This window comes from Rana temporaria, chromosome 1, assembly GCF_905171775.1.
Source record: "Rana temporaria chromosome 1, aRanTem1.1, whole genome shotgun sequence".
NCBI classification, from domain to species: Eukaryota; Metazoa; Chordata; class Amphibia; order Anura; family Ranidae; genus Rana; species Rana temporaria.
This window is the reverse complement of record NC_053489.1, coordinates 427,790,742-427,804,514: the sequence shown is the minus strand read 5'-3', so window position 1 is coordinate 427,804,514 and position 13,773 is coordinate 427,790,742. Positions and strand designations below refer to the sequence as shown.

Sequence of the window (13,773 nt, the reverse complement as noted above, 5' to 3'; positions counted from 1 at the left end):
GCCGTGTAACTTAAGTGCCTCCGTCGCAAGGCGGTCCTCATCTCCGGGGGGCGTTTAAAATTTAAATGAGGCGCGCTCCCGCGCCGGCCGTACTGCGCATGCGTGTGACGTAATTTTCCCGGCGTGCAGCGTGCGAACGTAATTGACGCCGGGCTTTGTGGATTGCGACGGGACACTAAAGTTGCGACGGATGAAAAAAAAAAAAAGCGCCGGGAAAACAAAAACAAAAAAGAACAATTGTCAGCGTCGCTCGGCATGCATTCCTGAGAGGGAGAACTCCATGCCAATTTTCAAAGAAAAAACCGGCATGGGTTCCCCCCCCAGGAGCATACCAGGCCCTTAGGTCTGGTATGGGTTGTAAGGAGACAACCCTACGCCAGGAATGGGAGTGGGGACGAGCGAGCGCCCCCCCTCCTGAGCCGTGCCAGGCCGCATGCCCTCAACATGGGGGGGTTGGGTGCTCTGGGGCAGGGGGGCGCACTGCGGGCCCCCCCACCCCAGAGCACCCTGTCCCCATGTTGATGAGGACAGGACCTCTTCCCGACAACCCTTGCCGTTGGTTGTCGGGGTCTGCGGGCGGGGGCTTATCGGAATCTGGGAGTCCCCTTTAATAAGGGGGCCCCCAGATACCGGCCCCCCACCCTAAGTGAATGGATATGGGGTACATCGTACCCCTATCCATTCACCTGGAGGCAAAAAGTTAAAGTTATTAAACATGCTCCGGTAGGTACCCACGTGGTGGGTGCACGTGGGTAGGCACCCACCACGTGGGTACCTACCGGAGCATGATGGGACGGTGATGCCTATATAAATGGGATGCAAGGCGCGCTTCCATCATTGCAGTGAGAAGAGGCGACGTGTCAACATCGGAAGAAGGGAAGAGAAGAACCTGACGTCACAGAAGACCGTGATGGCTGCCTGCTAGTAATTGAGCTAACACACGAAGATAGCAGGCAGCCAGCGCTGAAGAAGAAGGCACCGGACAGCTGCAGAAGAACCGGGGTGCGCCGAGTCAACAGCGGAGAGCGGCGAAGATAGAAGAAGACCCCCGGAGAGCGGAGAAGACCCCCCCCCCGGAGAGTCGAAGAAGAAACCCCCCCCGGAGAGCGGAGAAGACCCCCGGAAAGTGGAAGAAGAAGCCCCCCCTGGTATTAGAGCTAATAAAGAAGACAGGGGGGGCCTCCGGAGCAGACTAATAAATTATTTTAAAAACCTTGTGTTGTGTGTTTAATAACTTTAACTTTTTGCCTCCAGGTGAATGGATAGGGGTACGATGTACCCCATATCCATTCACTTAGGGTGGGGGGCCGGTATCTGGGGGCCCCCTTATTAAAGGGGACTCCCAGATTCCGATACGCCCCCGCCCGCAGACCCCGACAACCAACGGCAAGGGTTGTCGGGAAGAGGTCCTGTCCTCATCAACATGGGGACAGGGTGCTCTGGGGTGGGGGGGCCCGCAGTGCGCCCTCCTGCCCCAGAGCACCCAACCCCCCCATTTTGAGGGCATGCGGCCTGGCACGGCTCAGGAGGGGGGGGGCGCTCGCTCGTCCCCACTCCCATTCCTGGCCGGCCGGGTAGCGTGCTTTGGATACGGGTCTGGTATGGATTGTAGGGGGACCCCCTACGTCGATTTTTCGGCGTAGGGGGGGTCTCCTTACAACCCATACCAGACCTAAGGGCCTGGTATGCTCCTGGGGGGGAACCCATGCCGGCTTTGATACGGCATGGGTTCCCCCCCAGGAACGCCGGAGTATCTCTTTTGAGGATTAGGCCCATAGAGCACAACCCAGACTGGGTGCAATGATATAGGAGAACTTTTTACAGTTGGCTTTTGTTAAAGTGGAGTTCCACCCATAAATATAACATTACATCAGTAGTTTTAAAAAAATGTCATTAGTCCTTTAAGAAAATTTTTTTTTTTTTTAGATGCCTTCAAAGTGTTGTTGCTAGGCAGAATAGTTAATCTTCCCACTTCCTGCACCTAGGTGCTTAAGCTTCCTAACCTACACCGCACAGACTCCTGGGAATGTAGTGGGTGTAACTTTCCAGGAGTCTGTGCACTCCCCAGTCTCGAAGAATCATGTGACTTGGACAGTACAGGTGCTGAAACCTGATCTGAAACCTATTACACTGCTTGTGCAGCATGTGCGAGATCTGCAAGGCTGAAATCCAGGAAGTCATACAGTCTGGCTTCATGATGCCCACACTTAAGATGGCCCCAGTCAATTTCTATTTTATAAAGTGTCTAAATGCTGTAAAAACCTAACAAAACGGACCTTAGTTTACAGACTAACTTTACTAGAATACATTAAGCTTGTGTATTACAGGGGTATTTATATTTAAAAAGTGAAATTGTGTCCGGAACTCCGCTTTAATAACATTTGAATGAGAGTTCACCTATGGGAGATGCAATGGTGTTGATATTTATATGTATATGTACATGTAATATGAAATATGAAATACTTTAAATAAAAAATTATAAAAAATAAATAAAAAAAAAGGCATTAGATACTTTCATTAGTATCTATTTACTTTTTTTGTAGTATTTTGCCTGTAAAGTCAAATTGCAAAAATTATTTCAAAGATTTACTTTACCTAAATAAATTATATAATGGCTTTCTATGTATGTTTTTTAACCTCTTCCCTACCGAGTCATAGTAAAATGACGTCGGCAGGGACCTTTCGTCCTTCAGACTGGACTTCATATGACGTCCTTGCTTTACCGGCCGCTAGGGGGCGCGCATTGCCGCATTGCTCGGGACCCGTTGCGCGTGCGCGGCGGCCGCGATGTCCACCGGGCACCCGCAAACACGGCAGGACCATGGATCTGTGTGTGTAAACACACAGATCCATGTCCTGTCAGCGGTGAGGAGACAGATGTGTGTTCCCAGTACAGAGGAACACACATCAAACTCCTCCCCTTGTGAGTCCCCCTCCCCCTACAGTTAGAACACACTTTAGGGAACATATTTAACCCCTTCAGCGCCCCCTAGTGTTAACTGTGTAAATGTGACTGGCAGGGAAGGGGTTATCAGTGCAGTTTTATAGCAATAATCGCTGTGTAAATGTGAATGGTCCCAAAAATGTGTCAAAAGTGTCCGATATGTCCGCCGCAAAGTCACGGTCACAATAAAAATCACAGATCGCCGCCATTACTAGTAAAAATATAAAAATAAATAAAAATGCCATAATTCTATTCCCTATTTTGTAGACGCTAGAACTTTTGCGCAAACCGATCAAATACGCTTATTGCGATTTTTTTTAACAAAAATATGTAGAAGAATACGTATTAGTCTAAAGTGAGGAAAAAAAAAAATTTTTATTTTAAAATTCTGATGTTTATTAAATCAAAAAGTAAAAGATATTGTGTTTTTTTCAAAATTGTCGCTCTTCTTTTGTTTATAGCTCAAAAAATAAAAACTGCAGAGGTGATCAAATACCACTAAAAGAAATCTCTATTTGTGGGAAAAAAAGGGCGTAAATTTTGTTTGGGAGCCACGTTGCACGACCGCGCAATTGTCATTCAAAGTGCAACAGCGCTGAAAACTAAAAATTGGTCTGGGCAGGAAGGGGGTGAAAATGCCCTGTATTGAAGTGGTTAATCATTGTGGTCAGGACTTAAAAAAAAGAAAAAAAGATATAAATATTTTTTTAAATCTATGTTTGCTATTTTGTAGCAAATAATTTTGTCGCAATTGTTTTTTGTGTGACCTGTGACAATCAACACAGCTTTACTGAACTGGTATGAACAAACTCTTATGCCGCGTACACACCATCGTTTTTCCTGACGTTCAAAAACCCGTCGTTTTTCACAACGTGATTCCTCTCCAGCTTGACGTCCGACCAAAGCGTGGTGACGTACAACACGTACGATGGGACTATAAAAGGGAAGTTCCTTTCAAATGGTGCCACCATTTGGGCTGCTTTTGCTGATCCATGTGTTAGTAAAAGTTTGGTGAGAGACGATTCGCGTTTTTCAATCTTCGTGCTTTTCAGTCCGTTACAGCGTGATGAATGTGCTATCTCCATTCCGAACCCTAGTTTTACCAGAACGAGCGCTGCTGTCTCATACTTGATTCTCAGCATGCGCATTTTTTCCCCATGGAAAAGCATACACAGGACCATTTTTTGCGACGAGAAAACGACTGACGTGAAACACGACGAGAAAAAAGAGAGCAAGTTTTAATTTTTTTGCAGCAATTTTTTTCATCGAGAAAACTGCCAGGGAGCATACACACAGTTTTCTCGACCAATATAAGAAATTTCAGTTTTTTCGTTGTGAAAACCGGTCGTGTGTACAAGGCATAACAAGGATGAGGTCCCAATACAGAGCAGCATAGACTATGAGTACCACAGGGGAAGACCCTCTTCCACCCTGACAATTTGCCTTGTTATGTGAAGATTCCTTTTGGGTGACCATGGTACTTTTGGGTTCCTGTGCACAAGGTCACACAGGTAGTAGATATGCCCATTTAAACAAAACAGTGCTGATAAAGCACTTAGGAAATGGATCTCTAAATGTTTTATAATAAGGAGTCAATGGCACTGAGGTGAGTCTAAACAATACATTTCAATCATGTTGTCCACAATTTTTGTAATTCTGGAAGTGTACTAGATTAGAAGAACAATTTTGTTTTATGGCAAACCTTAGCTATTGGAACTCCTACCTTAATTGCTTGTACTCTGCTTATCCACGCTATTGCATCCCTGTCATCAGGATCCAAAGAATTCTTTACAATCCCATTATATGCTTGTCTCAGATGTTTCAGTTCAATTATAACAGCTGTAATCTATTAAGAGTTAAAGTGTATCGATAGTCAAAATGCCATAATATTCATTTCCACATTGTATTTCAAGTTTTTCTAGCCTATTCCTATTAATCCAAACAATCTTGAAGTAACCTTTCTTTTTGAAGAAATCTCAGTCATTTACTTCCTTGAGTTCTATGACACTTTTTTAATGTGAGTAGGCTGCATCACACATTTCACAGAGCCTGCCTTCGGGACTATAGAGGTGCTGAGAGGAAAAGTTTCAAGAGTCAATACAGGAATCACTGCTTGCGGGCAACAAGACATCATGGAAAGAGATGGCCAGCAGACAGGAAGAACTGAGAACATGAATGGAGATTTTTTAAGTAAGTATTTATTGGCCTATCAAATATCCATTGCTTGTATTGCTATTACAATGGTGGACAGGATGTATAAGAGTGATATAAATCAATATATACACAAGTAGGAAAAAATTTCACAATAGCAACATTGGTAAAAAATCTAAAATGGGTATAACAGAAAGTGAATTGCTGTATATACGAGCATCTCAGCATAAGTGACTCATGTTGGTCCAAACATCAATAAAATGTGAACGTAAGCTGATCTTAAAAAGTATAATGAAATACTGCACACAGCAACAGATGAAATGTCTTTGCGACAATGAGGTTGATATTAACAGATCTTCCAGCTGATTGGGAGTTGGGGTGTAGAGCTTGACGGTGGACTAAGATATAAACAAGGAGACAATCCTATACAGATAAGTTGGATACTCTTACCATGTGGCGTGGACCCAAATACCTTTCGGTCTGGGTCAATCAAGCAGAGGTAAGAGTGATGTTGCAACAGGCTCTTCCCGTCAACGTCTCCGTCAGTGTTTTGTAGCCTCTCCCATCATAAATCCTGATGAGATCCTCCACATTCATGAACTCCCAGCAGCTTGCTGGTGTATGCTGAAGCAGTAATGTTACTCCTCCACAGCTTGAGGGTATAGAAAAAAAAAATGGAAAAAAGCAAAAAAAGCCTCGACATGGCGTAGATCAGAATAACCAAAAAGGGGTTTATTAAAACACAGGAACGAAACAAAAATATAAAAATGGCAGATAAAAAATAGTAAACATCCGGCAATGGTTACACAAAGTAATCACAGATAAAAAAAACGCAGTATAGGCCGCAGGCGTAGAACCCTATGCATTTCGTCCCTACAGGGGTATACGCTAGCCAGCCACCTCTGCGCTTATATAGTATTTGTAGACATAATTGAATGGCTATGAGAGGACGTTGGCTGGCTAGTGTATACCCCTGTAGAAGTCCTATAGGACGAAATGCATAGGGTTCTACGCCTGCTGCCTATACTGCGCTTTTTTTTATCTGTGATCTGTGATTTGTGTAACCATTGCCGGATGTTTACTATTTTTTATCTGCCATTTTTATATTTTTGTTTCGTTCCTGTGTTTTAATAAACCCCTTTTTGGTTATTCTAATCTACGCCATGTGGAGGCTTTTTTTGCTTTTTTCCATGTTTTTTCCATACCCTCAAGCTGTGGAAGAGTAACATTACTGCTTCAGCATACACCAGCAAGCTGCCGGGAGTTCATGAATGTGGAGGATCTCATCAGGATTTATGACGGGAGAGGCTACAAAACACTGACAGAGACGTTGACGGGAAGAGCCTGTTGCAACATCACTCTTACCTCTGCTTGATTGACCCAGACTGAAAGGTATTTGGGTCCACGCCACACGGTAAGGCCCGGTACATACTGTCGGACCGAACCAATGAGAATGAACCGAAGTTCAGTTTCATCGGACCAAACCGACCGTGTGTATAGGCCATCGGTCTGTTTTCCTTCGGTCCAAAATTTTAAAACATGCTTCAAAACTGAACCGATGGACCGCTGCCCGATCGGACCAAACCAATGGTTAGTACACAAAAGCATCGGTTCAAAACCCGCGCATGCTCAGAATCAAGTCGACGCATGCTTGGAAGCATTGAACTTCGTTTTTTCAGCACGTTGTGTGTTTTACGTCACCGCGTTCTGACCCGATCGGATTTTGAACGGATGGTGTGTACACACATCAGACCATCAGGCCACTTCAGCGGTGAACCGTCGGACCATTCTCATCGGTTTTGTCCGACCGTGTGTACGGGGCCTAAGAGTATCCAACTTATCTGTATAGGATTGTCTCCTTGTTTATATCTTAGTCCATCGTCAAGCTCTACACCCCACCTCCCAATCAGCTGGAAGATCTGTTAATATCAACCTCATTGTCGCATAGACATTTCATCTGTTGCTGTGTGCAGTTTTTCATTAGACTTTTTAAGATCAGCTTACGTTCACATTTTATTGATGTTTGGACCAACATGAGTCACTTATGCTGAGATGCTTGTATATACAGCAATTCACTTTCTGTTATACCCATTTTTGATTTTCTTACCAACGTCGCTATTGTGGCATTTTTTCCTACTTGTGTATATATTGATTTATATCCCTCTTATACATCCTGTCCACCAGGGTTTGCTCACCCCTTTAGCGCTGCATATTTTTTTTTTTTTTACCTTTGTCACATATTTTTCTGTATGTTTTAGTGCTAGCAGCTGCCCCACTCCCACTTAGCAGCACAGTAATTTCTTCCTTTATTTTTCTCTGCTATTACAATGCTGATGTTTAAAAAAAAAAAAAAAAAAAAAGTGTATGCTGTGATCACAAAACTCCTTTAGAAATATTTCAGACACTATAAAATATGTGTAAAAAAGAACCAATGATTAAACCAATCACTTGTTCCCTATTGCTCAAAAGAAAATAGATGACAACTATAAGAAAATAAATGCACAAAAAAGCAGCTGCTTGTAAGTAAATCAATAATGTAAAATATCACCTAAGAAAACTTGAAGCGATCAGCAGTGCTAAAATATCCACATCCCAAAAATGCGGATTCAGAAAATGAAAAAAAAAAAAAAAATATATATATATATATATATATATATATATATATATATATATATATATATATATATATATATATATATATTGTAAGATTGGGGTTATTAGACTCCAGGGATAGGTGCGTTTTCCAGTGAGTACGCCAGTCCAGAACTGAGTTTTTAAGGGCCTGGTAGCCCACTTTTATTTAAAAGCACAAAAGTTCACAAATACAATAGCAGCCCTCGCAGGGGGTTCCACCATTCCTGTATCTTGCCAAATCAACAGTTTAGCCTCCTGGCTATCACACTTGCTATCCGGCTGTTTCAGGCCTCTAGCCTAGGCCTAAAGTCTGTTCCTCAGAACAAATAGTTTATTCTAGGTAGATTCACAAAGAGTTAGGCCGGCTTATCAGTAGATAAGCCGACCTAACTCAGAATCTACGCCGACCTAAGTTTAAGCGTATGCTCAAACAGAGATACGCTTAAACTTATCTAAGATACGACGGCTTGCGCCGTCCTATCTTAGATTGCAATATTTGGGATGGCCGCTAGGTGGTGCTTCCATTGCGGTCGGTGTAGAATATGTAAATGAGGGGATACGCCGATTAACGAACATACGCCAGGCCGACACAGTACTTTTACGCCGTTTACGTAAGAGATAGGCCGCGTAAAGTTAGAGCTAGGCTCTAGTGGAATAGTAATGTCAAGTATGGCCGCCGTTCCCGCAGCAAAATTCGAAATTTTTACGTTGTTTGCGTAAGTCGTCCACGAATTGGGATTTACGTCGTTTACGTCCACGTTGAAATCAATAGGCCCGTGCGGCGTACGTAACCGCAATGCACACTGGGAAATGTAGTCGCCCGGCGCATGCGCAGTGACAAAAAAACATAAAAAACGTGAGGTCAAGCCTCATTACCATTAAACACGCCCCCCCAACCCATTTGAATTAGACGCCCTTATGCCCGCCGCGTTTACACTACGCCGCCCTAAGTAAGGAGGCAAGTACTTTGTGAATCATGTACTTGCCTCTCTTACTTAAGGCGGCGTAGTGTAAACACGCTAGGCTACGCCGTCCTAAAATTGCGCGGCCGTACCTGAATCTACCTATTAGAGTTAAGCACACACCTAGCTTACTCCTATCAGCTTCTTGCTGCTCAATCATTAATGACATCTGCCTCCTGCAGACATGCATACAGCCTCTGACTCCTCTCAGAGGGATTTGGGAATCCACCTGATTCCCGGGACAGACTTCCTGTCTGTGGGTGGGGCCCTGAGCCATAGTCAGGTGACAACTAAATAGCCCAACACACAGCTGTACAATCAGCGTGCCTTTCTCTCTAAAATCTGGTGTAAACCAGCAATCTTTCCCACCCTCACATTTCCTCCCCTCTTGTTTCGAACCGGAGGGAGGAACACATAAACCCATCATCATAAATGGGACACCTCCGTGCCAGCCATTGGCTGCGTAGGCCCCTTTTACCTTCTGGCCTCAAGATCCTTATTTTTCCTCCCACAGACCTACTCTCCTGGGACTGTTGGGGACCCACTTCCATGAAATCTGTCAGGGACTGATCGCTCTCACTACCTGACGCAACATTAACCAACAACATTTGTTTCTCAGGTTCACTAACCCCTATGTGGTTACCTTTGGCAACCAAACCATCTGAGATCAACACCACATCCTTCTGTTTAACCTCACTAACAATGTTCCACAAGGGGTTATTCAACTCAACATTGTCATTGGGACCTCTTGTCTCCTTGTTTGCTAGGACAGTGTCTATGGAGGGACCACCTACAGGCAAGCAGTTACTCCCTATGGGACAGTCCCTCAGTTTTTTACATTGCCCCCTGTTGTCCAACACTTCAATAGCAATTGTCCTACCAATGCACATTTTCCCACACCAATCTCTTTAACCATTTCTGTGTCCATTGGTACCTCAACCAATACCTCTGAGCTGTCCGATAGTGCTCTACAGTGCTTCTCATACACTTTTCCGTTACAGTTACCATTACTGTCATTTCCTGTCAAAGTGTCTCCGGGTACGTTAAACCGCACCTCTCTGCGAGTGATGGACTGAATTCCCACTACTGCCACGTCCATTCCGAGCCCTTCCTTTACATGAGGTCTAGAGGGTGAGACAGTACGTGCGTCATGTACCAACCACTGCTCAGCCATACCTCGGACCGCACCCGTAGGAATACACCCCATGACATTAGCATACGGAGAGACTTCCACTATGTCTATTATTTCTGATTTCTCTAACAATTCTCCTGAGCGCCTTCTGCACACAACCGCCGCTGGAAGCACTCTCGAAGAGAACTGTGAGACAACTTTGCACAAAATTAACCAACAGTACAGCAACCAATTTTCATCAACACTGCCTAACACCGCCTGTACCACCTGTGTCCACCGATTGCTACTACGCTGTGGATACATGCAGGTGTACACCAATTGCAACAACATCTCAGTTATTTCTAGACATGCCACATCTAAACACAGAACTCTAGGAACTTTTCTTTTACTAACGATGTGGATGGGCTCATTTACTAAAACGTGAGAGGCTGAGTCATTTAAAGAGACCTCTACCTCAATGGCAACTGACAAAACTTGCGGCTCCCCGTGAGCACTGCAAATTGCATGTGTCACACTCATCCTCTCACTTTGAGCAACACTGAGCGACTCCAAATCGCTATCCATTACCCCATCAACCTGACGCTCAACATTCCTCATCTCTTTTGCTGTGGACAAAACCTCTGCTATGTATGCGTCCTTTTCAGATCCTTCCAACTGGACAGGGTTAACTTCTGCAAAAGCCAACGCACCCATGTCTACCGGCCCTGCAGTCTCTCCATTCTCCATTTTGCATAGCAGAACTTGTGTCCACTCCACTCTTACCCACTGAGCCTTCTTTCAATATAGCCAACAAACTTATGGCCCATCTGTCCCAGTCTACTTTCTCTGGGCTCCCATCTGAGGTACTATGCAGTACGGCTCCAACTGCCAAAGGAGACACAGGACAGAGTGGCTCCACTGCAGACACATTTTTAAATACAGCAGGCTGCAATAACATAACTTCACCACTTTGCTCAGGTGGCGCTTCATTAAACTCATGAGGACTTTTTCTTCCAGCAGTGACAGACCGCAATAACCTCTCATCACTACACCTGATTCCCGGGACAGACTTTCTGTCTGTGGGTGGGGCCCTGAGCCATAGTCAGGTCACAACTAAATAGCCCAACACACAGCTGTACAATCAGCGTGCCTTTCTCTCTAAAATCTGGCGTAAACCAGCAATCTTTCCCATAGCACAGAGTCCCACCCTCACAATATATATATATATATATATATATACACACACACATATATATATATATATATATATATATATATATATATATATATATATATATATATATATATATAATATATGCAAAGAAGTGGAGGAGAACTGCACTCGGTATACTCGGTATAGTGCCAGCAAACAGGTCTTCCCACCGACCATATATATATATATATATATATATATATATATAAGAAAAGTTCAAGAGTTGCTGCAAATGGTTTTATTTTTCCAAATATTCTCGTTAGGTTACATACCAAAAAAGTTTTTAAAATATTCAGACATGGATGTCCGTTTCGGGCTTACATGCCAACGCCCTTCTTCAGATCAAGTCAGAACATATCTGCAGAAAGCTAGTCCATTTTGCTGAAATGTCATTGCAACAACTCAAAATGGTCCTCAGTAGTTTGTACGGCCCCCAAGTGCTTATATGCATTCCTGACAACATCGAGGCATGCTCCTAATGAGACGACGGATGGTGTCCTGGGGTTTTTCCTCCCAGATCTGGACCAGAGCATCACTGAGCTCCTGAACAGACTGAGGTGCAACCTGGCGGCACTGAATGGACCGAAACATAATGTCCTAGAGGTGTTCTTTTTGATTTAGGTCAGGTGAGCGTGGGGGCCATTCAATGGTATCAATTTCTTCATCCTCCAGGAACTGGCTGCATGCTCTCGCCACATGAGGCCAGGCATTGTCGTGAAGGAGGAGCCCAGGACCCACTGCATCAGCGTAGGGTTTTATCCTGATACCTAATGGCAGTCAGGGTGCCATTGTGTAGCCTGTAGAGGTCTGTGCATCCCTCCATGGATATGCCTCCCCAGACCATCACTGACCCACCACCAAACCGGTCGTGCTGAACGATGTTACAGGCAGCCTAAAGTTTTCTGCGGCTTCTACAGACCCTTTCACGTCTGTCACATATGCTCAGGGTGAACCTGCTCTCATCTGTGAAAAACATGGGGCACCAGTGGCGAACCTGCCAATTCTGGTGTTCAATGGAAAATGCCAATCGAGCTCCACAGTGTCCGGCAGTGAGCACAGAGCACACTAGAGGATGTCAGGTCCTCAGGCCACCCCCATAAAGTCTGTTTCTGATTGTTTGGTCAGAGACATTCACACCAGTGGCCTGCTGTAGGTCATTTTGTAGGGCTCTGGCAGTGCTCATCCTGTTCCTCCTTGCACAAAGGAGCAGATACCGGTCCTGCTGATGGGTTAAGGACCTTCTACGGCTCTGTCCAGCCCTCCTAGAGTAACTGCTTGTCTCCTGGAATCTCCTCCATGCTCTTGAGACTGTGCTGGGAGACACGGCAAACCTTCTGGCAATGACACGTATTCATGTGCCATCCTGCAGGAGTTGGACTGCCTGTGCAACCTGCATAGGGTCCAAGTATTGCCTTGTGCTACCAGTAGTGACACTGACCCAAGCCAAATGCAAAACTAGTCAAAAACAGTCAGAAAAGATGAGTAGGGAAAAAAATGTCAGACGAGGAGACGTGTCTGACATTTTTTTCCCTACTCATCTTTTCTGACTGTTTTTGACAATGAGACGACCTCCAAAACAGGAATGGGTTTTCAGGTGGAGGTCACCTGAAAAACCATTCCTGTTTTGGAGGTTGTCTCATTGTTGCCCATCTAGTGCACCTGTTGTTAATTTCAATTTACAGCAAAGCCGCTGAAACCGATTAACAACTCCTTTTCAGGACTTGTTTCGCACACTTTTATTTAAAACAAAGTTTAAAACAAACAGAAGATTCCCTCGCAGGGGTATTCAGTACTTCAGTCCTGCTACCAAAGTAAATTATATTCAGCCCTCCTGGCTTGTAAACACAGCTCTCCAGCTCAGGCCTTATGCTTTAGGGCCTTGGTCTGTCCCCCACAGACCGGATGCTCAGCACCTCAGTGCGTGAAGCAAGTAGCCTCGTGCTACACTGATTCTCACCTCTCTCTACTAGGTGAAGCCGTACTGACTCCCATACCCAGACCTCTTGTCTGCAGGGTGGAGTCGTCTCCAACTGGGAGCCTATAGCCTTGGTCTAGTGATTACTTAAAGCCCAGAACATAGCTGACTCATTAGTGAACTTGCTGTCTATGAGACCGTCATCCTGACAGTGTACCGCCCTGCTACAATATATATATATATATATATATATTTAGAGAGAGAGATTTTTAAAGTATAGTGATTTCACTTAGAGTGTATAGCGGCTGCAATTTTGCACTTGATTAATTATTAGGGTGGCTCTGATTGTTTCACACATTTGAATACCTCACATATGTCCTCTTTTCTAATCTGGGAAGCAAATTAAGCACACACTCAGGGAGTCCTGATTGAACATAGGTCAAAAACTTAAAGTGGTATTAAACCTAAAACCAAAATGTAATATATTGCAGCTTACTAATCCTTAGATGTGGTGGCTGCATTCGTTTTGTTTTTTAGGCTTTTTTCCCTCTGTTTTCATCTAATCAAGCCAGTAATAAAGCTCCTGTCTTAAGTCTCATACACACGATCGGACTTCCATCTGACTTTTCCGTGGATTTTTGTCCGAAGGGGCGTTGGGCATGATATTGGTCTGCAGAATTTTTTCAGCCCACATTCACCAAACCACGTGGTTTTTCAGTTCTTTACCGCCACCCTTTGGGCAACTTCTGCTATTGTTGTCTGATGTTTAGCATTGGTTCTGAGCATGCTAGTTTGAACTTTGGATTTTAGTCTGATGGACTTGTGTACACACGATTGGATTAT

At 44.4% G+C, this 13,773-nt stretch overlaps 1 protein-coding gene across 3 annotated transcripts in view; it reads right to left on the bottom strand.

Moving 5' to 3' along the window:
• Positions 1–13,773, bottom strand: part of LOC120914988 (putative ciliary rootlet coiled-coil protein 2) — an 89,839-nt gene that overhangs the window by 1,204 nt on the left and 74,862 nt on the right. For 2 of the 3 annotated variants that reach the window (XM_040325349.1, XM_040325348.1), the window contains one exon: positions 4,668–4,790. The exons of the other annotated variant lie outside the window; for it this stretch is intronic. In XM_040325349.1, the coding sequence (XP_040181283.1) occupies positions 4,668–4,790 (123 nt within the window). The remainder of the gene's footprint in view (positions 1–4,667; positions 4,791–13,773) is intronic. 3 annotated transcript variants of the gene reach the window in all.